At 33.1% G+C, this 27,193-nt stretch overlaps 3 protein-coding genes and 1 long non-coding RNA gene across 5 annotated transcripts; 3 read left to right on the plus strand and 1 right to left on the minus strand.

The window, feature by feature from the left end:
- Window positions 1–686, minus strand: LOC105318852 (uncharacterized). The gene is made up of 3 exons (XR_898559.4): window positions 532–686; window positions 268–341; window positions 1–112 (listed from the first exon to the last, which is right to left on the minus strand). It is a non-coding gene; the product is annotated as an uncharacterized lncRNA (long non-coding RNA).
- A 539-nt stretch (window positions 687–1,225) lies between these two features.
- Window positions 1,226–8,900, plus strand: LOC105318853 (uncharacterized). Of its 2 annotated transcripts, none has more exons than XM_034466164.2 (15): window positions 1,226–1,510; window positions 1,883–2,009; window positions 2,100–2,209; window positions 2,825–2,969; window positions 3,328–3,458; window positions 3,788–3,923; window positions 4,189–4,284; window positions 4,643–4,782; window positions 4,950–5,041; window positions 5,512–5,584; window positions 6,287–6,358; window positions 6,567–6,662; window positions 7,057–7,212; window positions 7,498–7,593; window positions 8,417–8,900. In XM_034466164.2, the coding sequence occupies exons 2-15, from the start codon at window positions 1,892–1,894 to the stop codon at window positions 8,609–8,611; spliced, it is 1,656 nt and encodes a 551-aa protein (XP_034322055.2). In that variant the 5' UTR covers window positions 1,226–1,510; window positions 1,883–1,891; the 3' UTR covers window positions 8,612–8,900. The 2 variants fall into 2 exon arrangements, with proteins under 2 accessions (XP_034322055.2, XP_034322052.2); XM_034466161.2 differs by lacking the exon at window positions 1,226–1,510 and adding an exon at window positions 1,571–1,778.
- Window positions 8,901–11,490: 2,590 nt separating this feature from the next.
- On the plus strand, window positions 11,491–16,100 carry LOC105318854 (dnaJ homolog subfamily C member 9). The gene is made up of 5 exons (XM_011416148.4): window positions 11,491–11,650; window positions 13,266–13,418; window positions 13,868–13,987; window positions 14,391–14,602; window positions 15,392–16,100. Exons 1-5 carry the CDS (start codon window positions 11,557–11,559, stop codon window positions 15,581–15,583), a joined length of 771 nt encoding a protein of 256 aa, XP_011414450.2. The 5' UTR covers window positions 11,491–11,556; the 3' UTR covers window positions 15,584–16,100.
- A 1,115-nt stretch (window positions 16,101–17,215) lies between these two features.
- On the plus strand, window positions 17,216–25,831 carry LOC105318855 (dolichyl-diphosphooligosaccharide--protein glycosyltransferase subunit STT3B). Its single transcript, XM_011416149.4, has 17 exons — window positions 17,216–17,417; window positions 17,760–17,868; window positions 18,658–18,767; window positions 19,169–19,257; window positions 19,543–19,631; window positions 19,851–19,916; window positions 20,345–20,444; window positions 20,774–20,872; window positions 20,969–21,115; window positions 21,370–21,573; window positions 22,011–22,216; window positions 22,442–22,629; window positions 22,856–23,027; window positions 24,278–24,451; window positions 24,832–24,945; window positions 25,243–25,449; window positions 25,586–25,831. The coding sequence occupies exons 1-17, from the start codon at window positions 17,248–17,250 to the stop codon at window positions 25,661–25,663; spliced, it is 2,322 nt and encodes a 773-aa protein (XP_011414451.3). The 5' UTR covers window positions 17,216–17,247; the 3' UTR covers window positions 25,664–25,831.
- Window positions 25,832–27,193: the final 1,362 nt, after the last annotated feature.

The following is a 27,193-nucleotide window of genomic DNA, read 5'->3' on the forward strand; positions in this document are numbered from 1 at the left end:
ATAAATATCATAGATATATTTTATTTTATCTTCATTTTTTACAAAGAACTTTGAATATTCTCCAGCATCACATCAATCTCCCGTGATATCTCATTGTCAATATCTGCCTCATCTGAAAAATAACATAGATCGTTTCGTATAGATACTGTTTTAATATTTCATTCAACGGCTAGTTCATATCAAAATTTAAAATGCTGCACAAAATTGTATTACCTTACACATGAATATTTCAAACGCATAATAGATAATGATCACCAGTATATTTACCGTCCTTTCTCCACCATTTACAGGTCTCGAACACCACCATCACAAAAATGGTGAAACCAAACATGCTGCTAGATCTATAAAAGCCAATTGGTACTTTAAGATATTTTAAAAATATGAGACCCGAATTGTATCAATTCATTAGATGAAATTATGAAAACAAGCCCTCAAATTGGTGCACGAACCGATAAGCCAAACATGGAGACGGATAGGTAATCAAAGGTAAATGTCAGAATCAAGAAAAATATTTAAGTTAAAGCTACTCACACGATCTGCGGGCCTATTTTGGGTACAATACTAGATTGTTGATCTATGAATACAATATTCCGGTGATGGAATATACGATAGACAGCGGATTTTCTCCAATAAATTTCCTTTTGGAAGCAAACAACGCCTTTCAGTTACCAAGCTGATAAGGTATTATGACGTAGTAAAGGTTGTGACGTCACAATAGCAAATACATACATCTTTATCATTTAGGCGTTTAACTAAAAAATTTCATGGCCGCCCGAGGTGGCCTTATGATGTACATTGTAAGATGTTTTACGGAATAGTTGGACATGAGATGCAATTGTTGTTTTAGCAATTTTTATAGTATATTACAGTATGTTTTGTCTGCATATTTATCTTTATAAATGAAATATGATTTTTTTTTATGAAACACATTGAAGCGTCTCCTTTAATATTCAACTACTTTGAGCAACATGTTTTTGTTGGCCTATGGGAGAAAATTTTATTTCATATCGACTAGTGAATAACATTACAAGCATGCTACGTCACCATTAATTAATTAATTTATGTATGTACATGTACATGCATGCAGTATGGGTTAATTTTTTTGTGGGAGTGTTTACTTTTAGAGATCCAATGACATATGAAAATGAGATGGATACGTAAGCAAATGAATAAAGACAATACATGTATATCCGTCTATAGATTGATTTCTACATCTTACATACAATGTTATACACAGAATGTAATATATACATGTAACTTGCTTTGTGAGTTGACTTATATACATAATAATCTACATGTACACACTACATATAGCTAAAAGTGCACGATCTGTTCTTGGTTTGAAGGGAAGTGAGCGAATCGCTTAAACTGGCTAGCGAAGATGTTATATGATGGAACCTGTAACATTCTGAAGCCCAAGTTGATAGAAATAAACTCTTCATAACGTTTTGTGCCATCCAATGTAAATTAGTCGTGAATTGGATTATTTTTTGGGGCGGTGAAGAGTTAGGTAAGTTGTAGTGATTGTCCATGAATTTCAGTGATTTACAATGAGCAACTTCAAGATCCGTACCATTGTTTTGTCTTTAATCCCTGTAAATTAGAAGGTCGACCAAATGTATGTAGTCGATCTATGTATTATTTAAGGATGCATTGAAATATCACATCCGCAAAGTTTACCACTTAATGATAATATCCTCGTAAATGAGAATGCCTCCCTTAACGAGGGCCTCACATCCCAACCAAATTCTGACATAATATAAAGGAGCGAGTGCGAGGTAGGATGAATTGTTTAATGAACATAAATGCTTTCGCTTAATTAATCATAAAATTAATTTTTATTGAATTTTTTCTTGATATTAATGAATGTTCTTGAGCACAGCATCAGAAAATGGGAGGCTCGCCATCTTCACAACGTGTTAAATTTGAGGACGAAAGAAGGAGATACATACAGAAATCTATTAAAAGGGCAGCAAAGGGTCAAGATGATGACATCGACGGAATTCCAGGTACATTCCAGAGAGAGAGAGAGAGAGAGAGAGAGAGAGAGAGAGAGAGAGAGAGAGTACATTAAGTGAATCTTGTTACATGTCTTTCAGCACGACAGTCTAATATAACCATTAACCCGGCAGCAGAAGATTATCCCTTTGAAAATCTCGTGTTTGAGGGCGGAGGAATCAAGACAATTTCGTACATCGGCGTTATAAAGGTATCTACTTTTTCATTAAATTCTCATTCAAGATGATGGAAAATTTGTTCGAGTTGTTGTAATTCAATTTGATTGCTTATCTGTTTATAGTTAGTGAATGATAAACATTCGTCAAGGCCTTTAAAAATCAAAGTTGTGATATGAAAATGTTTAGTAAAATAATATACGGTATTACATTCTAATACATCTAGATGGTTTATATTTGGCTACCGCATGCGCGGATCTAGAGAGGGGGAGTCCGGATATTCCCACCCCCCCACCCCGAAAAATCCAAATTATTAATTAATTCACGTCTTGAGATTACCAAAACAATAGGCTGCCCTGGCAAACTAAATTATCATTCGGACCCACTTCTCGGAAAAAAAATTCTGGATTCGCGCACGTATAGGGTATTTTCCGAAACATTCTCTATATGCAATAGAAAACCATATAACAGGTGTATACTTATCCCCCCCCCCCCCTTAATAAATTTACTGTACTTTGAAGAAAAAAATAGATAATCGAGAGTCATTTGCACAAATTTCAATATTGTAAAGGACATTCGTGAACTCTTACTCAGGGAAGTATATTATTATCCATTGTTTATTTATATTAAGTTTGACTTATACTCTACAGGCCCTTTCTGATGCCAACATTTTGAAGAACATTGACAGATTTGGTGGATCAAGTACCGGGGCGTACATTGGGTTACTGCTGGCCCTTGAATGTTCAACAGAAGAAATAGAGAAGATATTGCTAAGAAATCCCAGGACATTTTATGGTAAACATTTCATATCGACGGTTTGTCAAATCTAATTCAATATTCACTTATGTATACTAAACGAGAATTAATTTGGCTACTTACCGATCGATAATATCGATAATTGGCCATGATGAAGTTAATGTTTTAAACGATACAAAGATTGTAAAACGGGAAAGCAATTGCTTTTACCCTCATCTATATCCATAGTCCAGAATATCTGACGTTTTCTTGACTTTTTAAAAACAATTTTGATATTTTACTTGCCATGTAAAATATAAGATCGTTAAAAAAAGACAGGAAAACATATTAAGATATTTCGGACTACTATACATGTATATATAACGCATAATTTCTTCCATTGCTCTCTAAATTTCAGAGTCATGGGCGTGTTGCATTTCTTGCAAATTGTTTTCCAACTATGGGTGGCAGCCATATGAAAATGAATTCGACTTCATGGGCAAGATAATCGAGGAAAAGCTGGGCGAGAAGGACGCCACATTTCTTGACGTAAAATTTTAATCTGGTACCCTGTATCTATTCAACATGATAGTGTTAAAATAGTTGACTATATGATATTGAGATTCGGAGCTCGAACGGAAAGCTTCTATATCGAAAAAGTAGAATAGACCAGAAACTTACCGATTGATTTTTTGTTCGTAACGGTCCATCATTGAAATTCAGATATGTTCATTTTAACCTGTATTCCACATTGTCGGGTTCGGTAAAGTCGAGTTTTACTGTATGCACATATCTGTGTAAAATATTTTCAAATATGATGAACGAATTATTATCATTAATGATGATTATATGTTTTTATTTACTTCGTCTAATTCTAGTTGTATGTAAAGACAAAGAAGGAGTTATGCGTAGTCATATCGAATATCAGCCATAAAGAGGAAGAATACATGCATGTTAAAACAACACCTAACCTACCATTAAGGGAGGCTGTGCGCATGTCCACGTCATATCCGGGTTAGTTGATATCGGGTACCAGTGTAACCTCATAAAACAAAAAAATAAGAGAGAGAGAGAGAGAGAGAGAGAGAGAGAGAGAGAGAGAGAGAGTAGGCAAAATATTACCAAATAACATGTACTCCTCTTCTGTTTATTATTCAGTTTCTAGTGAAATTCAAATTACATGTACACATGCATAACATCATCAATGAACATGATTACCGTTTTATATGTTAATTGTGCGTGTTTTTCATTAATACAATCTGCTTGATTGAATGTATAGGATTCTTCCGACCCGTGATATACCAGCAGAATGGGGTGGACTGTTACATGGTGGATGGGGGGCTTGTTTCCAATTATCCTGTCCATTGCTTCGATGGTAAAATTATTTATATTTCCTTTGAAAATTGATACATGGCATTGTATATGGGTCGAAACTTATCTCTTAATAAACATGGCAAAATTCCACTTTTGCTGTAAACGAATAGTGAAAAGTTTAAAAGAAGCTATTTTGATTAAAAGCAATATTTTCTCCTATTTTATTATTTCGTTAAACTAATGTTAAACCAACTCTAGTCGAAGTTCCTTTTCTTATGTAAATCTTGAATTTTTATTTTGATGCATTATATGGACAATCTAAGAACTTAAGATGAAGCAACAACTAAAATTTAATCAAAACATACAAGGACGACACGTTAATGACAGCAACAAAAATATGCCTTTTGACGTCATTACAGGGTGGTGGTTGTCTATGGAACCAGAAGATTCATTCTTCAACAAACTGCACGAGATTTTTGACACCCCAAGCATTATTGGGAAGAGGGATAGATTCAACCTACGGGGGGATGAGAGAGACAGGACTCTTGGGGTTCTTTTGGTAGGGGGTTGATTTTGTTAGAGGCGTGGCTTTTGTAGCAAGATATTTTGGCTAAAATGAAATACATCTAAAATAATTTCAATATATTTGATTTATTTGTGACAAAATTAATTCGGGTGATAAGCTCGCAGCTAAAACAGATTATTGTCCACGTACGTTTGTTGTAGTATAGTGATACAGACGATGATTTGTATAGATCATACTTCAAACACAGCTCGGAATACGACATTGTCCAATTCCCGGATACACCATTAGGAAGGTCAGTTGCAATTAGGTGTAATCCTTATGTATTCAAAATTCATAAATCATAAAATCTGTAACACAGGTATCAAACTTCAGTAGTACTTAAGGCATCTTCGCTAGCCAAGGGTTTTCGGTCCACTCCACTCCCCATGCATGTTTTCGGTCCACTCCACTCCCCATTTATGGGGAGCGGAGTGGACCGAAACCCCTTGGCTAGCGAAGATGTACTTAAGGAGGCTGGATGGTCAACAAATCACCCATCCATCTACCTAAAATTTCTCAAAATAATTTGTTTTTTCATGTTGTAAATTTTGTATTTATACCTACCCAGTAAATTCAAAATTAACAACATGACACAACTTTGAATGTTTTTATATAGTCTAAAAATGACCAACACCATCCAGACCTCTTTAATCTTAAATTATGTTATATAAAGTTTTTAATTTATTAATGCTAATTATTAACAAATTATCGATTATGACACAGAAAAGCCAGGTATAACCAGCGGTTGAGACGAGAAGAACTGTCAGTGAAGGAGGCGTTCAGACGTCTGATTCAGGTCAGTCGACTTCAGTGGTTCAGTGTTGGGGTTATCTCTGTAAACAAGTATGATCTGCTACTACGTGTATTGTATATAGATTAGAACCATTTTAACAAGACCTTGGACTTTCTGTTGGACGTAGCTGTCTATTTCTTGCGTCAAAACAAGTTAAAAATGACGCGGTTTCAAGCGAAATATGCACCGATTGCGTTGTCTTAGCTCAAAAGCCAGACAAATCTTGTTGATTTCAAAGAGCCACGGCTGAGTGGCCAGCAATGAAATAGACAGGCCTACGTCAAATTGCTGTTTGACACAACCTACCCAAAGTCCAAGCTCTTGTTAAAATGGTTCTAATCGGTGGGATTTGGTTTTTACAAATTAAAGCATCACATCACTCCGACTCGATGAAATTCACACGATTATAATATTCTTACCTCAGTGCATATTTTAATGCGTTCTACACAATCATTCGAATACGTTTAGTATACATGAAGTCATAAACTAAACTGAATTACTAGTAACTATATATTTAGCATCATTAGAAAATAACTTATACCATAACACTCAAATCTTTCAGTGAATTCCACCTAGTTACTAGTACTTGAGTTCCAAATGATAATGTCGCGAGTTAAACGATGATTCGAATTTTGTTTTTAATTCAAAATAAGAAATTTTATTTTGGAGACAAAGTAATGGTTTGCAGGGGAATTTCTTTTCCAGGCCATGAGGAAAAGGAACATTACAGCCAACGTGTCCATCCCAGTACCCACACTGAGGGAAATATTGGCGGATGTTAGTTCTTGAAATACCTCATTGCAGTATTATATACAATCTCACATCATGCAATAAATCATATTGAAATATAAGATATAATTGTTTAATTTATGTATATTGTTTTAAATCTATAAATACATGCAGTTGCCATTTTCCCTTTCATTTACTAAAAGGAGAAATATTAAATCGTGTTTAATTCATATTAAATTTTGTTTTTACTTTTAAGGAAAAATTTACAAGTCGGCATAGAGAAACCATATTTGGAAAGAACTGCACGGTTGACGATATAATACAGAGGTTTGATACGCACAACAGTGGATGGGTAAGGATTGGAAACATGCATTGTAACAATAACAAAACTAATATTGATAACAATAACAGAACTAATATTGATTATTATAACACATGTAATGATTACAATAACTAAAATTGATTACGATAACACAACTAATATTGATCGCACATAACATGAATGACGTTTCTAAACTTATTCAAAAATATCTAAACGTACATCTATAATTACATCTGAATGAACCCCTTTATGAATGATTCTTTATACAGACGAGTGCATGTAGAAAATCAAATGAAAAATGATTTTTTTTTATAAAACATAAACTACTAGTATGTGGTCACACAAAAATTCCTTTAATCAGATATAAATATGATATTTTCAATACGTGATGTTTTGTGTATTAGAAACTCCTTTTTTTCTTCAGACAAATGAAAAGTTTATAAAGCTTATGGAAGGTTTATGCTTCGACATTCTTCGCGGAAAGTTCTTGGGAGAAGTGACTGAAATCAAGGATGCGTTTTCCTACGGCTCGAGCGTCCTAGAGGCTGCTACTAGGACGTGTGAAAGGATGCATTTCAATGTAATGATTTTCTTTTAATAACGTGAAGAATAAGCTTCGTCAAATTTATATTCTTTTTTTTTAGAACTGAATTATATAATCCGTATTGTCCTGGTAATTAAACATGGATATTAAAACTTATTGCTATTAATAGAAGACTAGTCAATCGGTTTCCAGCGACGTTAACAACTGCACATATATTCATTAAATTTTATACGCGATATTTTAGATTAAGTATTCAGTTTCAAATGTAATTCTAAGAGGTAAGAAATGATGCAATGATCTGTGCTATAAATTCAACTTTAGCATGACGTTCTGGTAAGGACCATGGGCATTGATACCCACCACATTGGTACATTTACAAAGGAACTGAAAGTAGAGGATAAGGACTTTGTTGTTCAAGTAAGTAAAACATGATGATGGAGCTGTGACCACGTAGATTAGAACGGTGCTAGGTAATTCATCTGGAACTGCATCCGTCGAATGCAGTACGAACGGGGTGAGGGAAAGTTGGCGTAAATTGCGGGTACAAGGTATAGGTGTTACATTTATATTTGAAGGCCAAATTTAAGTCAACTAATATAATTGACTCAACATAGGATGCAAATAGACAAACCATGATATTTTTATGGTTCAATTAAAAATTTCATAAATTAATTAAGGGGGTATGTGGCATTAATTACTTTAAAATCATAGATTTTAAAATAACATGCTCATCTGAATTATTTAAATAAAATAATGTAACGGGACATAAGATCAATTCATTTTTATTCTTCAGTCTGTAGGCTAACAAATATTTTTTTCCTCTCGCCTTTATCTGAAAACAGACTATAGCATACCTGTAATTAAATTCTTTTATTCTGCATCCCATTCCCACTAAGTTAACACAGATCTACCTGTATTTTACCTGTATTTTTTTTCTCAAAACGTTGGCTAAGTAGGAATACACCCTACTACCATTGAACCACAGGCACCTGATGTTATACATGTATATTTTTCTCTTAATAAAAAAAATACACCCTTTACCTAATTAAAGTATTTTTTATTATAAGAAAGGAACTAGTGTATAACAGCAAACACTTATACTAAATTATGATTAGCAAATTAGTGAATTACATATTAGGCACGTGTCAAATTACAACATTTTAGTGCTATTTACATGCTTTAAAAACAACTATGTTATACTACTCTTAAGTTCTTATCTCCCTGACTAATCTACTTTCAGTCTGCTTTTGACGACACCATGAGCTTTCTGAGGAAGTACGCCAAAAACATGAAGGACCCGAGTGCGTCGAGTTCTATCCCTTTACAATCCTTTGTACCGACTAGTGATGTTTCTGTTGTATACAACCATGAAGAGTTTCAACAGGACGCCGATATGACGTACGCAACCGTAGGGATACGAGGCGTGCCAAACTGACGTCATCAATCATTACACTCTATTCAAAGCAGAGACGTTATTTATGTCTCTGAGTGATTCAAAGCATTTTACTTTTGATTGCTTTACGGAGGAAACGTGCAGTTGCTATTTCATACTGAATAATTGAATGTCATATTCTGGTATAATTATACATTATTATTGTATTTCACTCCGATTCCACGTGAATAGATCTTTTGAACGTTTGCAAGTGTCACAGTGTACATTTTACTTGAGCATGAGTTTTAGCATTTAGTTTTTATATCCGTGCTGTTTATACATGTATACGAAACAATTTTTTTGGAATAAATATGTTTAATATCAATATTTGCCGCTGTTTTTCCCCGACGTCGACGAAGTATATTTAAGGAATGAATTCAATATTTAATTGTTTTCTACGATATAAAATGGTTTGGGGCAGTTTCCGCTTTATAAACCGCTTCGCGGTTTATAAAAAAAGCGTAAACTGTATCAAACCATTTGATATCGTATAAAACAAATAAATATTGAATTCAATGCTTATTATTTAATTTTTTTAACTCTTCATTGTAGATTAAAACGGTCATTTGACCTTTAAAATGACGTTAAACTGTACAAAATTCAAACGTAGCGTCAGGCGTATCGATACGTTTTTGACGTTAGTCTTACTATGACGTAGGCAACATTCTTTATACGATATAAAATAATTTTTTAGCCAATCATGATCAGAAAGCGCGTAACAACCAGAATTAAATTATTCAATAATAAAACTACCGATATATCTTCGTCAAATATAGGTGCCCGTTGATAATTAGATCTCAAATACATATCAAAACTGATGAACAATCATTTCATAATTATATTCCTGTAACTTCTTTCCCTAAAGTAATAGCTCACCACGCGTAAATTGTCATTTACATACGTACCGGTAATCATTTTTATAACACTCCTTAGTATACTAGTCTTGCATAAATGTTCTTATAAATTGTCACACTTTTTATCATCTTTTTAAAATATAAAGTATATATATGTCGTTTTTATCTATTCAAATACTGGTATTTCGCATTGAGTTTACTTATACATGTAGTCTAAATCATTTTATGACAATTCGTCAGTTTTCTTGATATATCTGCGTTATCGACTTAAAACAAAATACCATGGAGTTTTAAGTAATAATCTAAGAACGTGTTCTAGTCATATTGAGGGAAAAAATATTGATATAAAACAATTAATCAAAATGTGAATATATTAAAGTAATATGGACATACGTGTTTTTCATATTGCGAAAATTTGGTGTCTAATAAACAGCGGGACGCTTTGACTTGGTCTCAAAATTAATGCACTTTGAGGTGTATTTTTTTTTTTCAGAGTGCGTATAGCAATTGTTCAAAGCGCGTTGTTACAATGCTAACGCGCAACATGGAGTAGTACATTACATGCTAAAATATATATAGAACCATTTTAACAAGAGCTTGGACTTTGAGTATTTGAGTCTAACAGCAATGTGACGTAGGCCTGTATATTTCAGTGTCGGCCACTCGGCCATGGCACGCTGAAATAAACAAGATTTGTCTGGCTTTTGAGCCAAGACTATGCATATTTCGCTTGAAAACGCGTCATTTTTAACTTGATTAGATAGTTACGTCCTACTGAAAGTCCAAGGTCTTGTTAAAATGGTTCTAAAATAATTGCATCTCAGAACACCCTGCATATTCCGTGAAGCATATTACACCAGAAACCCACCTCTGACAACCATAATTATAATTTTTGAATCAAACGCTTTTAAAATGTTTAAGACTCAAGTCTTTGGTGTTGTGACGTCATAATCTTTTCTACGTCATAATACCTTTTCTGCTTGGTAACTGAAAGGCGTTGTTTGCTTCCAAAGAAAAATTTATCGGAGAAAATCCACTGTCTACCGTATATATTCCATCATCGGAATATTGTATTCATAGATAAACAAGTTCAGTATTTTTCTAAAAAGGACCGCAGATTGTGTGAGTAGCTGAAAATTCAAATGTTTTTCTTGACTCTGACAATCCATTTATCTTCGAATACCTATACGTATAGATCTATATTTTTCTGGTCTCTCTGTTCATTTATTAAATATGACGGGGCTTGTTTTCATATATAATTTCATCAAATAAACTAGTGAAATTTGGGTTTGATATTTTGATATCTAAGACTACGTACAAATTGGCTTTTATAGATAACAGCATGATTGGTTTCACCATTTTTGTTATGGTGGTGTTCGAGACCTGTAAATGGCTGAACCTAAAAAACGTAAAATGGAACCGCACATTCTTTTTTGTCAGCGTAATAACATTTTGCAACAATACGCAATCTGAAAAAAAAAAACTAACCATGACATTAAATGTTGACACGTCAGGCATACGAAATAAAACATGCTTTGTTTTGTTAAATTAAATACATAATATTATTTTCAGATGAAACAGATATTGACAATGAGATATCACGGGAAATTGACGTGATGCTGGAGAACATTCAGAAGTCTTTGTAAAAAAGAATGTACTAGTATATGAAATAAAATATATTTACGATATTTATGATGTTTCTTTATAGTTGATATTTGGTTGTACTATTAATTTTATACTCTGCATGGTTTATAAAGAAAACATTAATAAACATAAAACATTAAATGTAACTGATTTATAATGCAGTTTACAAAATATGCTGTCCTACATATACTAGTAAACAATGTGTGCCAACAGATCAGGTTGATCTATTAGTAAGAATAACTTACTCAAATGCTCGTAAGACAACAGTAAATGTCTTGAGAGAATGGGCTTAAATAAAAGAAAAAGTCTTAAAAGCCATTGAAACGAAATATCATTCGTACGCATTGGTGATTATTGTCTAATCCGCTCTTCAGTACATGAAAGGTAATTTAATACAAATGAAAACCGCGGCAAAAGTGTTGTGCGAAGAATAGAAGAAGACGAAGAAGAATGCCCGGATTACTAGATATATGTCAGGATTTGTTCGGGTCAAATGACTTATATGAAATACTCGGTGTTAAGAAGGAATCTACAGCTAAAGAGGGTAATGTAAATCTCATTATTTTAACTACCAGGTACATTTAATATGCATCGAGCAGTTGTAAGCTGCCTCTATCTGCCTGAATCTAGTCGTTTCGGCCTTTCCCTCGTTCGGTCCTTGATAAATTCGGACCCTAGTAGGTTCGGCCCCAAGTAGTTTGACCCTTAGTCGTTTCGGCCTGAGTTTTATTATTTGTGTATTAATAAGTGTTTGAATACTTATTACTCTTGTATTTAGAGTGTATTAATAAGTCGCTGAAATACTCTTAGACATTCTCCAATTTTTGGAACTCTAGTGTTTGAATATTTATTTATTATTCTTAGACATTCTTAGCCTATTTTCGGAATTTTCATAAATAAAAAATTATAGAAGGTTAAATAATTATGATGTAGACAACTCTCTAAACCCAGGTAAATAATCAAATGAGAATTAAGTCAATCAAAAACTTTTTTATTTGAATTATGACACTGACGCCAATTATCGTCTCATCATTTACAGTCGTTTTACCGGTAACGAATATTTGCCAGTATCGAATAATTTTTAGAAAAATTATTGGTGAAAAACGCAGTTAAGATTTTTTAAAATAATCCAAGCTATTTAATTATAATACAGAAATAAATATTCTATCGGTGTGTGGAGTTGTTTGACATTTGCATGATTATTTACCGTATTATTTACAAATTAAAAAGGTGACCCAGATATGAACTGCCGGAAGTGCAAGCCAGAAAAAACGAAAGTGTGAAAACAATTAAACCTAACTATGAGAATAAGTTTGTTATTGAACCCTTTTTAGTGGATAATTAGTAATTGTAATCCATTTAATGATATTATGCATCAAATCAAAAAATAATTGAGATTTGAATGAAATTACGACTTCAGATAGAAACACGTGTAGTTTTCCTAGTATCGGTTCATTGCGACAGAAGTATTATTTGGCTGGATATATTGATAGATATACGAGAAAAACAAAGGCAAATGGCAACTACTTATCATTAATTACTATTATAAAGTGTTTTCATGAAAATTCAATTTCATAAAGTAACGCAAAATGAAAACTGTTCAAGTCCAGTTTCAATTTGACGGGAAAACGGTACGATAAAAATAACGATCATATTATTTGTTTAAATTACATATTTCCACACTTATTTTTCCTTCTTCATTAATAAGTCTATTGACATGTACCTCTAGTGCAATTTTGAAATTAATCCGCCCCAAAATGTTCGGTCAGAAGTGATAGAGGGCGCTTGATTCGATACTAGAAAACGTATTCGAAACTACATTGTAGGAAAATGGAGGGGGTATTGAAATTACTATCTCCGAAATTCATCCTTTATATTTTCGAACTCTGGGGCCGAGCGTAGAAAAGGCCGAAACGACTTGCTACCGTGAAACATATGATGAATACAAAACTACAGAAAGTCACTTTCATTCTGATTTATATCAAAGCTTCACTTGCTCCTTTTTAATTTTTTTTTTTGAAATAGTTTAATTTTGCAACAATCTAACTAAGAACGTCTATTTAAAGTTCGATTATAATCAAACTAAGAAATTATCTGTGGCGATTGTTTTTATAAATTGACAGCCATTTTAAAGAATCAATCGTATTTATTTTCATCAGTGAAAAAAGGATATCACAAGGTGTCACTCAGAGTTCATCCCGATCGTGTATCGCCTGAGGAAAAGGAAGAGGCGACCAAAAAGTTTCAAGCCCTTGGTCGAGTGTACAGCATCCTATCCGATGAAAATAAGAGAGGCGTTTATGACGAAACAGGTATGAATATATATCTTGTTTCTAAGTTGATCATAAATTGTTCATGACAAACAAATACGATATATCTAGGATTATTTGCTTTTTCGTATTGAAAATGACATCACATCACTATGACATTGTGAATTGTGCTATAATACTGTTAGCATTGTAATGTGTACGTTAATTTTTCTGATTTGATATTTATGCATAACATTTAATATCAATATTTTTTATATGTGCGTAATCATGAAGTGGTAATGCAATACAAATTCTAGAAGCATTACACATAAATGACTAATTTCTGAGTTTTCAGAAAAAAGGAAAGACACTATTTAACTTTTGCATTCATGCATTAATATTCTAGGCATCATGTACATTTAGATTAGAATACTGGTAATATGAATATTGATTATAAGTTCTTACAAACTGTGCAACACCTGGGTTATAGGGATGGTTTATGACATTTACAGGTGATGTTGACGATGACGAGAGTGATGTCACACGAGACAGGGACTGGAGTGATTACTGGAGGTTACTCTTTAAGAAGGTGTCAGTAGATGACATCAAGACATTCGAAAAAGACTACAAAGGTAGCTGTCACCAGGTCGTTTCTGTACATGACATTACTAAGTCTCATTATCAGTAGAAGATATGTATATACATGTACATGTATATGTAATAATCAATTAATGATAATATATATATGCATCTATCACAGGTACCAGGTAGGCTAGGTTCTGATAGGGCTAAAAACTATAACAGTCAATTTTTCCTTTTAAAACATTTATATTAGGGGGCCATATTTTACCCTTGTTATAAATAAGCTTTTTTATTTATTATTCCTTGTGTTAAATGAATGTATATTTAAATATTTATCTGTTCTTTTAACAGTAAAGATTATATTAAATATGCTTGTTTTAATCAAAAGATATATACACTGAATTATCATCGTTTTTCATTTGATTGTGGAATTTCATATTTGTATGTAAAAAGATTCAGCTGAAGAACTGGACGATCTGAAATCAGCGTACCTAGAAAATGAAGGAAACATGGATGATATCATTGACACAGTCCTGTGTGCAACCATTGATGATGAACCAAGATTTACAAAGATTTTAAAAGGCTTGATAAAGAAAAAGGAAATTCCAGATTTTCCAGCTTTCTCCAAAGAAGGAAAATCTAAAAAGAATGCTAGAAAGAGAAAGGTTTGTAAAATCAAAGCTCAGACCTCAATGAGTTTGAAGTATTTTACTTTAAATTCATGCTACTCATTTGAAAAAAAAATGAAAATATCCTATAAGGCTTAAATGATTAACAATGTATTTCCTATTTTAATCTTGAAGAAAAAAAATAGGGTTTGGAAGGTAAAGGAAAGTAGTTTTATGACAGATTAAACATTATATTGTTGTTATCAAAGTTAGTCATATGTCTCCTATAATAAGACATTTCAAATACATGTACATTCATTGTCATTGATAAACACATATTTATTGTTTCATGAACACATTACCGATAGTGTTTTCTAAGAGGCAGAAGAGACCAAGATGATAAATTTGACAGTGAAACTCAAAATGATTTATGTTGATAAAATAATCAGGCTGGCAGTGTCACCATATTGGATTTAGAGCTGGTTAGAACACAATACATTTATTGTGCATTTATTTGACTGTAGTAATTTGAATCAATAAGTCACAAATGTTGGAGGTCAAAAACAAAAATACTCCTTAGTTAACATTCATTTACATTCAATAAGTATTTGCTGATATAGAAATGATTTTTAGTTGTTTGAAGTTATTTTAAATCTATTTACTTTTTAAGGCAAGATTATTTGAAGACACTTTTGATTGTTGATTGATATTAATTAAGCTAGCACAGTTACACACCTGTATCATGTAATATGTATTGTTCAGAAAAATTAGGATTTCATCAAGATTCAAATAGTTTCCCTTTGACTAATCGTATTGAAATATTAAATCTCCTTTTAATTTTAACAGCATGAAGCAGAGGCAGAGGAGGCAGAGTTAGAGGCCAAGAAGCTAGGTCTGAATGGGGAGGGGTCCCTCCAGGCCCTCATCCTGAAGAAACAGCAGTCCCGGGGGGCCGCAGCGGACGACTTCTTCTCTCAGCTAGAGGCCAAGTATAGCAAGCCCCAGAAAGGGGGTGGCAAACGGAAGGGCAAGAAGTGACAGACTTGCTGGAATGTTGCCAAATGTGGATATTTGTTGAACTAATGTTATCTGTTAAATTGGTTATTATAAGAATATGTGTTGTTGAGGGATATAGCAATCGGTCAATCATGAATACTTAAGAACAAATACTAGTATTTACAGTTATTTCATGAGATGTATAAATAATACAATCTCAGCATCTGTACAAACTCAACACCACCCCCCCCCCCAAAAAAAACCCCCCCAAAAAGTGGAACTTGCATTAAATTGAAGAAATAGGTACAGTAAGTGTGTACTCAAGAAATTTTCAGACAGTCTTGTCTCAGGAAGTATAATCTTTAACAGACGTATACATTGTATAGCCCAAAGTTAAGGTGCATGTATACATATGGAATAATAAAAAAATACTATTTACATGTATTATATTACTAAAAATTTGTGAAATAAATGCATACTTTTGTATACCTGGTGTTGTTGATTCAGACACTGAATATTTTTTGTTGTTGAATAAATAAAAGTTATATAATAAATTATTTTTTTGTGTTGCATATTTTTTGTAGATAAAATCATTGTGTTTGACCTATTTCCAACTTGAAATTTTATTATTTGGAGCCATCCACAAAATTCACCCATCTTATTAGAATTTTTAACATCAAAATGCTGAATAGAAAATAAATAAAACAAATTTAAATGTGACAACTCGAGAAACTACCTCTTGTTCAAAACTAGCAAAGAAACAATATGCTTAAAATGAACCTTTCAGTATATAGTTAACAAACCTAAACAAAAACATGGCACGAGTCTTGTTTACTTATATGTAACTATAACTCATATACATGTAACTCGTCAAATGACATCCAAATTGCAGGCCACTAAAAATATACAGTCACAATTAATCACGGAAGCATATATATAACAAAATAGACAAAAACTGATTTTACAGCAGCAATCGTGACCATGTCTCTGGTTATGAACAAAATGTTCTTTATCTATTTAACTCTAAAAATAGAAAAAATGTTTATTAATTTCAGTTGCAAATTAATATCATGACATACGGTAAATTGGACACACGTGTTCCTGAAATAAAACTGTTGTTTTAAATGTGCATTGCGCCTAGTGGTATGTACATATCTACCCTAATATCGGCACGTAGCATCAGGGCATTGGATCTGACTGATCGTTGTATTTTATTTGATTCTAAAAATGATTTAAAAAGAAGTATAATTTTTATAATGATAATTTTTTCGTAGAATAAAGATAATTTGTCAGCGGAAAAGTTTGGGGAGGTTGGTATGACTTGAGTTGAAAGATGTATTTATGAATCATCAAAATATTATGTAATAACAGGTGTTTCAAACACTTTGCAAAGACCAACTATCCAGGTTACCCTGACAACGATATGGGATATGCCCTGTAGACATGAAAAAATGATGAAAATAGATACAAGTGCATTTAATAAAATTTTTCTCCAATAAAGTTTATTGTGCAATTAGAGAATTGCAAGTCTCTAAAGATCTCTTTTTTCAAAAAATCCATAGCTATACAGACAAAAACATTTTATCAGTATCTTCTGAATGATACATCAATGTTCAGCAGAGGATCGATTAGCCGAACGAGATCGGGCACTTGCCAATCTCTGATTGGCTGAAACTTTGACGTGGCGGAAGCTTGTACACACTGTCATGGCGGACGCCGGTGTGAAAAACGACATACGCTCAAATATGTGGCGAACCGGAGCATGGCAGAGTTTGCTTACATTCTTCATTTTATCGCTAGCTTGGCTCGTTGGATTTAGCTCTAGATTGTTTGCAGTCATTCGATTTGAAAGCATCATTCACGAATTTGATCCATGGTAAACAATCTTGCAAGAATAAGTCCTTCACCATGTGCAGCTATGATTTTCTTCCTTATAATGGTTTCATGAATGATAGGCATTTTATTTTCGAAAATTGAAATATAATCAAGCGCTTTTACTTGCAACGGTGTCATGACATTGCAATGGGAAGAAATCCCAATTAGTTATTTTAATGCTCACAAAATTATGCATCTTAAATTAATATAGTCTTAGACTTTTACCGATGTGCTCTTTAAGTCAGGAATAACATCGCTGAAAGTGACAATAGTCACCTGGATTAGTTCTGGATATTTGTATGTTTTTTTCATTGTTATTCTAAATGTAACTTATTTTTGACAGGTTCAACTACAGATCCACCCATTACATGGTAGAACATGGTTTCTACAATTTTCTGAATTGGTTCGACGATACAGCATGGTACCCATTAGGCAGAATTGTTGGAGGAACGGTATGAGTGACTGTTTTTGTATGAATTCAATGATTTGGTTATACTGCAACCTTATGTCATATGTATGCAGGGCATTTGATTCACAAATGGAGTATAAGTGCACAGACTTTAATGGGGTGGGGGTGGGGGTTAATTGGAATGAAAAGACTTGGGATAAGTCCATTGATTCTGCTGTATGTTGCAGTCAACATTATAAAGTTCGGTTTAAATCAAGGTAGCTAATAAATATTTTTCTCTGTCATAAGAAAGAATGTTTTTCTGTTTTGGCATGTAAAAATCTTTACAATACTTCACAACAAGTTTTTAAAAAAAAACATATTATAAAAGCTTCCAATAACCACTCTCCCTTCTAAGTTTATTTTAAATAGTGTTAATGATAGAAATCAGTTTGGACATATTGATATTTTCTCATAGTAGGCGTGTTAATGAATAATTCTTGTATATACAATGGTTGCATTATCCAATTCAGACTAGTAAAATGAATGATGCGATAGGTAAATTTATTTTCACCCTACACATTGCCTTAAGCAACAGTTAAATTTATAAAAACCTGTCTTTAAAAAATCACTAGCTAGCTGTTTAAATCCCTATTTTGCAACCTGATGTATAATTTGTTTTTTCATTTGATCAATATTGTATTGATTACTTAACTATACCTGTTATTTGAATCTGATCTTAACCATTATGTTTATACAGCCATGAATAATGTATTTTTGATGATTGCTTTCTCAATTTTTTTTCTGAACTCAAATACAGATTATGATTCATCTTTTGTTTTTCTTGCTGTAGGTGTATCCTGGTTTGATGGTTACATCAGGGACCATTCACTGGATCCTCCATATGCTACACATCCCTGTGCATATACGAGATATATGTGTGTTTCTAGCACCAATATTTAGGTAATTCCCAAGGGAGCATATTAAGCATCCTTAAAAAATGTTAGTTTAGAATTGCCGCAGGTGGTTTCCAGACCAAAGAGGGAGAGAGGGAATTTTTTTTTTCGAACTTAAAGTTTCATTAATTTAGAATTGATAAAATATAAAAATCTCATACTTCAAAGATGCTCAATGGGTTAAGGACAGAAATCAATGCCAATGTCACTGATACATATTCTATGCCAAATTGACTTCCTTATGACCTTATACATTTATTCCATGAATGTTTGGGAAATATGAAGATTTATTCCCCCAGAAAAATTATATTTCACTTGGGCAAAGCCCTTGGGAAACAATATGGTCACGTTGATATGTATATGATTCTATCTTTTGTATAATGATGTGTTTTTTCCCTTTTTTAACAGTGGAATGACAGCCATTGCTGTGTATTTTTTCACCAAAGAAATCTGGAGTGCTGGGGCAGGTCTGTTTGCAGCCTGCTTCATTGCAATAGGTAGGTACCTGTTTTGTTTACCTGTACTACCACACAGCAAAAAACCAAATTGTATGAATATTGCATGAAGCATTTTTATGAGGAAAAATTATCAAGTTGTAAAGTGCAGATTTTCAAGTCTTATTGAAATACAGTAGACTGAATATTTTTTCATGTAAAATAAAATCAAACAAAAAGAAGACGAGAAGTCATCAGCATAATTATATACATGCATACTAAACACAACCAGTTAAACAACCCTACAAGTTATGCCTGTTATCATCATAAATGTTTCCTTCCATTTAGTCCCTGGTTACATCAGTAGATCTGTTGCTGGTAGCTACGACAATGAAGGAATTGCTATTTTTGCACTTATGTTTACTTATTATTTATGGGTAAGTGCTCTTTGTTTTTTGTTTTTTCAAAGAATATTTTGTATAATGATGATCTATTTAATGTGCCATTTTAAAGTCATTTAAATAATTATAATAAGATATTTTTGCAGTTCAGAAATTGCATTAACATATGATTTTCGTTTATATTATGCATTATATTATGATTTCTTTCTTTCTTTTTCTGAAAGGGTTGTGATTTTTTCCTGATTTCTATTCCAGATTAAATCAGTTAAAACAGGCTCCATGTTCTGGTCCATATTTACAGCTTTATCATATTTTTACATGGTGAGTAATGTTAGAACCATTTTAACAGGAGCTTAGACTTTGGGTAGATGTTTCAAACATCATTGTGGTGTAGGCCTGTCTATTTCATTGCTAGCCTCTCAGAAATGGCTCTTTGAAATCAACACGATTTGTCTTAGACTGAGCTAAGACTACGCAATCTGTATATTTCACTTGAAACCAGCATTATATTTAACTTGTTTTGAAGCAAGAAAAAAGATAGTTACATCTTACCCAAAGCCCAAGGTCTTGTTAAAATGGTTCTATATTGTGACGACCTTTCTAGGTGTATTTTTGCGAGGATTTATTTTGATTAATGATTTATAAAGTTCCTTCACATTTACTCCTTTGTAACAGATTTATCATCTGTATGTATATGTTATATGAAATGTTACTATGTAATCTACATGTAGTTTTTAAATTGTTTTCAGGTGTCAGCATGGGGTGGTTACGTTTTCATTATCAACTTAATTCCATTACACGTGTTTGTTCTCCTGTTAATGGGAAGATATTCTAAGCGTGTTTATATAGGTAAGTGTTTTAAATGTACATGTTCTACATCTGTATAGTACATTATTAACAAATATACAAAATACAGTGCAACCTTATTTTTCCTAATGCCTTCATACCCAGCCGGTTGAACTGGATTAATTAAGCATTCTTATAAACGAGTAAACCATGTCCAAAAAAAATTAATTATTGGTAAATTTATCAAGATGGTGATGAATATAGTTATTAGACATCCAAATTAATGATTATAATGCCTTATGTACATATGGCACCTTTAAAAATTTTTGTCAATTTCATTTGTATTGGAAAAGATTTGTTTTTCTATATTTTGCATTCCAATTTCCTTTCAGCATATTCAACCTTCTTCATCACGGGTTTAATATTATCGATGCAAATTCCCTTTGTTGGGTTCCAGCCAATCAAAACCAGTGAACATATGGCCTCAGCAGGTGTGGCACAACTTTTTTATTTCCTTGGAATCCTTTAAAGCTAACTTCTCGTTGCTTTTATCTTGGTTATAATTCCTTTTACTTCTTATGTTGCAGGTGTGTTTGCTTTAATCAATGCATACGCTGTGATTAAATATGTTCAATCCTTCCTGACGAAGGCAGAATTCAAGTTCTTCTTCATCAGTGCTGTAGGGGGAGCTGCATCAATCATTTTCTGTACTGTTGTTGGCCTGACTTGGGCAGGTAAGCAGTCCAATGTTAAAAATTGGGACATATATGTAACACATGTACACACATGGTTGAAATTTTTCTTGTAAAGTAAATTCTAAATCAAATGTAAATAAAGGTCAGAAATGCAGAAATATTTTTGTAAACACAGGAGTTATCAAATAGTAAGGAAAAATTTTTATTTAAATTTCAAATTTAATGTTGTACATCACACAGATTTTATGTGCTTTAGTAGAAAATCTACCTGATTTCGATTGTTTTCATTACAGGAGTTATCCACCCCTGGAGTGGTCGTTTCTATTCTTTATGGGACACAGGGTATGCCAAAATCCATATTCCAATCATCGCCTCCGTGTCCGAGCATCAGCCCACCACCTGGGTCTCCTTCTTCTTTGACCTTCACATCCTTGTGTGTGCGTTTCCTGCCGGCGTTTGGTACTGTGTGAAACATGTTAATGATGAGAGAGTGTTTGGTAAGCCTTTACGTTTTATTTTATTTTTATGATAAGTTGCCGCACTGATGAGGTTTATATTATTTAAATTTTTTTGTAAAAGGATCTTTGGTAAGAAATATCTACTTTGAGATAATTAATTATGATTAATATATCCTTAATGTAATTTTTGAGATGAATTATGAGAGGGCGAGGAGTGGGAGTGGCTATTTTTTAGTAGAAAAAGAATACTTCGAAGAAAATGGAGGCAATGACTTCAAAAATTAAATAACATGTATGTTTATTAGTGATGTAAACAATCATTTGAGTACTCAACTATCCCTCAGTCACAATGATCATTGAATAAAATTTTCTTGGTTGATTTCTCGTTACAAATGAAAAAAATTTAAAACATACAAATTAATTAACTTTAGTCCACAGCTGAACTAATGGTGTAACGTTTTATTTTTCTCTTGCAGTTATTTTGTATGCCATATTTGCCAGCTACTTTGCGGGTGTGATGGTTCGTCTCATGTTGACACTGACTCCAGTCGTATGTGTTCTGGCAGCCATTGCCTTCTCCAAGACATTTGAAATCTATCTCAAAGATGATGCACCAAAGTCCTCCAGTAAAGAAACCAGTGAGGAACCTGCTGAGAGCAAGAATGACAGATTGTATGACAAGGTGAGGGGGCGGGGCAGAAACTCATCAATATGATGACATGTTCTTTGAAACTTTCTTAAACTGACTATTCAAAGTTTATTAAAATATAATCAATATAACCTTATCTTAATAACTACTTACACCATGATTTGTTTGTATCTTACTGGTCTTTTTTTGTAAGAAGATGCATGCTAGAGTGTGTCACATTTGACAAGCCTTTCTGATGTCTTTTTTATCTGATGAAAGGTTGGCAAAACCAAGAAAACAAAAGAGGAGAAACCCAAAGACCAGGACGCCATGGGAATGAACATCAAGACAATTGTGATCATAGCCCTGCTGATGATCCTGATGCTGTTTGCTGTACACTGTACCTGGGTCACTAGTAGTGCCTACTCCAGTCCTAGCATAGTGCTGGCCTCCTACAATCATGATGGGTAATGCAACAATTTCAGTGGACTAAATTTTGCCCTTTTGAATTGGTTAACAAAATGCACAAACCATTGTGAAATTGTATGATCCTCTCCTATTTGGCCAAGAAAAATTGTTAGTATTCTAAAATCTGTAAACTTATCTCCTTTATATTAAGAAGAAGAAAACTCATGATTTTGTTATACATGTATGTGCGATAAATGCAATAAATAAATTTTCTTATTTTTGCAGGAGTAGGACAATCTTGGATGATTTCCGAGAAGCTTACTATTGGCTGAGACAGAATACAGACGACAAGGCTCGTATTATGTCCTGGTGGGATTATGGGTACCAAATTGCAGGAATGGGGAATAGAACAACACTGGTGGACAATAATACGTGGAACAACAGTCACATAGCTTTGGTAAGTGGAAAAACTAGTTCTCTTCACTGAGGGCATGTTTTCAATGTACTTTGGTTTAAGTTGACCATGACCAATTCTTTTAATACATGTATGTTATTTCAATAAATCTGAAATCAAGAAAGATTGATATTTTCTGTATATTCTTCATCCAGAACCTTTAAGTAATGAAAAGATCATATTAAGTAAAAGTTTAGAGATTAAGAAGGGAGTGGAGGGAGCAATAATGATCAAAATATCTTTAAATTTGACAATCAAATGTTATTTTTTTTTATGGCTCTCTAAACTGTCAGTTAAACATTTGATATTGCTTTGAACTCTAAGAAATACTAAATGATGAAAAGCATCCTTTAGTTAGAATATTTGGGGGGGGGGGGGGGGGGCATCTAACTGTACAGTGTAGGTACATGTATATGTCAAGTGATTCGTAGTGTTTCCATTTTACTTAAAATGCGCATTACACAATTTACACACAACCTTTGATTTATCTGTACTGCGTACCCCGTTATTTTCATAAACGGGCAACCCGAACGTCTCCCATACTCCAGATTTACTACCGAACGGTTTTGTTAACTTGATGTAATCTTCTTACGCCATATTTGTACTTTCATATTTGACGCGCGGACTAAAAATAACCGATTTACAAAGCTCGGATATTTTTGGAAAATTTTTTAAAAACATTAGCTTTGGTATCATGATACTAATGATAGGTGTAACGATCCATGGATCGTCAAAATAAATACCGCGATGCACCGGTGCACCGGTGGATCGTCCCATCCCTAATGTCAACCAATCCCCATACTAGTTTTGCTGCCTCTACCTTACCCACAAACTACAATGTTCCAAAATCTTGTGACAAGTTTAGTGTGCAGGTTGCAATGAACCATTTTAATGCCCTTTGTCAGTGACACTAAGCTGATCACAACATTTTATTTGTATGCCAAGAATACAAAATGAACTGTGATTTTCTTAAGTGCTGCATGTACTGCATTACGTGATATGAAGAATCTGAAAATGAATCGATTAGAAACTCAAAATCCAAAAATGAAATTGATCAACTTTTCTTTTCCAGTGGGTTTTTTTTCAATTCTCAAGAACATGGATATCTATCTTTCTTATGTATGTTACCCGGTAATTGTTTTTGAGCTGTTTGGGTTGAGTCTTTGATATTCAAGGCACTGATACTCAACCTCTATGCCCTGAGCAATTTGCAATTTCAAATAGTAAAAATGTCTTGTTTTTGCTTTTGATAGGTTGGCAAAGCCATGTCTTCCAATGAAACTGCGGCGTATGACATCATGAGACAACTGGATGTGAATTATGTCCTTGTCATCTTTGGGGGCGTTATTGGCTATTCTGGGGACGACATCAATAAATTCTTATGGATGGTCAGAATAGCAGAAGGAGAACATCCCAGAGATATTAAGGTAGTTGCTATAAAATTTAGGATATGATAACAATAACAAACAAATATCTGTTTCTATATATAGAGCATGTACAAGTGCACTGTGCATGTACAAGTGCACTGTATTTTCCATACATGTTATGCATGTGTATTTAAAAGAACTGCCAATAAAAGTTTATGAAATTAAAAAAATTTGCCCCTTCATTTGATTAAAAATACATAAGTTTAACAAAGGTGATGGAGTGAAACTTTAAAATTTTATTCAAATTCTGTTGATGTTAGATTAATAAATGCTTGTAGAACATGTATGTGTGCATTTGGATTCATAGGTAACAGAGCTATTAGGAGTGTAACAAATCTGTCACATGCAGTGTTGTTTACGTCCTGTTAATAATTTTGCAGGAAGCAGACTACTTCACCCCACAGGGGGAGTTCAGAGTGGACTCGGCGGGCTCACAGACCTTACTTAACTGTCTGATGTACAAATTGTCTTATTACAGATTCGGAGAGTTACAGGTCAGTAATTTATATGGAATCAAGATACACATTTGTTTTTAAGTAGTCAAAGCTTGTAAAATTTCAGAAAAACATGTGAATTATTTTTTTAAAACTTTAGATTTATTAAGAGGAGTATGAATTTTCTTTACTCTAATAGAACTCACCATGCAATTTCAATTTCTAGTTTCTTGTATTATTTTCATGTTTTAAAACAAACTTTAACTTACATGTAAGTTAAGTGAAATAAATAAAAAGGAATAGATTATACATTCTGAAAATCAAAACAAACTATAAGCTTTATTTTGTTGGTTTCAGCTTGATTTTAGAAGTCCAGCAGGGTATGACAGAACAAGGGGAGTAGAGATCGGCAATAAGAATTTTAAACTGACTCATCTGGAGGAAGCCTACACGTCTGAGCATTGGCTTGTTCGCATTTACAAGGTCAAGGACCTAGAAAACAGAGAAAAGGTCGCAAAACCCACAATACCAGCCCAGAAGTGGAAGAAAAGAACATCCAAAAAAGTATGATTTCCTGTGCACTTGTTGCTCATTTCAAATACTTTGCTTTCATGTTCAATTCTTGATGATGTTTTTAACTTAAATTTGTAGATCTTCATTCCAGATTATTTTGTAAAACTGCTTTTTTTTTTTTTTTCAGACATCAAGAAAGAGGACTGGCAGCATTAAAAATCAACCAAAAATTGTGAAAGGCAAAAGAAAATCTGGCAAGAAGTAAAACTTCCTTTGTCTATTGTGAGAGTTGTCTGTCTTTGGTGTACGTTTCCAAAGGCAGTTGGGACCATCTTAATATGGGAGAATTTTCTGGTTTTGTTTGTTAAGTGTTACATCTGTGTCTGTGTTACTGTAAACTTGAAACTAGGTTAGTAAAGTTGGTGTCAAGCAATTTCTTAACTTCATTACATGAATGGTTCAGCAATGTTTGAGAGAGTGTACAAGTGTAGATGAAAACGATGTGTTTTTCTGAATGATTAATGATTAATTTTCGTTGTTATTTGTTTTCCTTTTGTAGTGAGAAAGTGTCTGTTTGTGAATAGAAGGTGTATATGTAGGTCTCAGTTCAAAGCTGAAGTGCTATTTATTTTTAAAAAGAGCTGTTCACAAATATATTCATGATTTATTCTTAATGCATGTATATATATATATACATAATCATGTCCTCATTCCAGTTTGCTAAGATACATGTATAATAAATTGTTTATATATGCTTTATTTGCCCCCTATACCCACCCACCCCTTTTCTCATTTTGCATCTTATTCAAGAACGCATTATTGGGATAAATTCATACCAGTCTCTTTGTACTTATCTTTTCGCATTTAATAATCATTCTACTAGACCAAAACGTACAGAGTGAAATGTTGGATGTGGCACACTGTTTGACATTGAATGAACGTTGACAGCTGAATGTAACAGAGTTCCTTGCATTTATAGACTTTCACATACCACATCGAGCATGTGTTGAAGTTTTATGCATTTTTGTTCAAATTTAAAAATGCTGTGAAATCGAGATGTATTGAATGACCATTGGAGAATGTGAGAGATGTCCAAGGTTTTAGTATGGATTGCATGTACGTGTAGTTGTTGACTTTATGATAGAATTTTAGTTTTCGTAATTTTCTTTTTGAGTTTAAGACATCAGGTTTCATATTGGAAATCACAAAGGGCATACTTCACAGATATTTTTTTGGCATCTTCCACATCCATATCTAATTTATTTAAGTCCCAATTTTCCACTTAAATCATAAAAAAACCTTTTCTTTACATTTTTTGGAAGATCTTAATGATACACTATTGTATGAATACATGAATCTAGTCCTCTTCAAAAACATTTTAGAGGAATAATGATTAGAACATAATTAGTGTACATGTAGTGAATTTATGTAGAAACCTATTTAACGAAGATTCAGGGCAATCTATTTTTGTAAATCTTTTTGTTTGGTCAGTAAATCAAAAAAGACATGTTTATCTATAAACTCTTATCTTGCTAATAACACAAGCAATTTGATCAGCCTCTACGACATCTTTGTAATTAGATTTATTTTGTCTAGTCAATTCATTGCGCCATACAGTTGAGCCAATATTGCTGTAAAATGCCTTGGTGCATTACCCTATAAACTACTTGCCCCATGGAAGCTGTTCATCATCTTTACCTACTGCAATTAGATAGTTCTCTCAGATTAAATATTGTACTGTTCTTGGTTGATTTTTTTTCTGTTTTTGTTGTAACTTTTGGACTGGATGACTAAG

This window comes from Magallana gigas, chromosome 5 (genome assembly GCF_963853765.1).
Source record: "Magallana gigas chromosome 5, xbMagGiga1.1, whole genome shotgun sequence".
Lineage (NCBI taxonomy): Eukaryota > Metazoa > Mollusca > Bivalvia > Ostreida > Ostreidae > Magallana > Magallana gigas.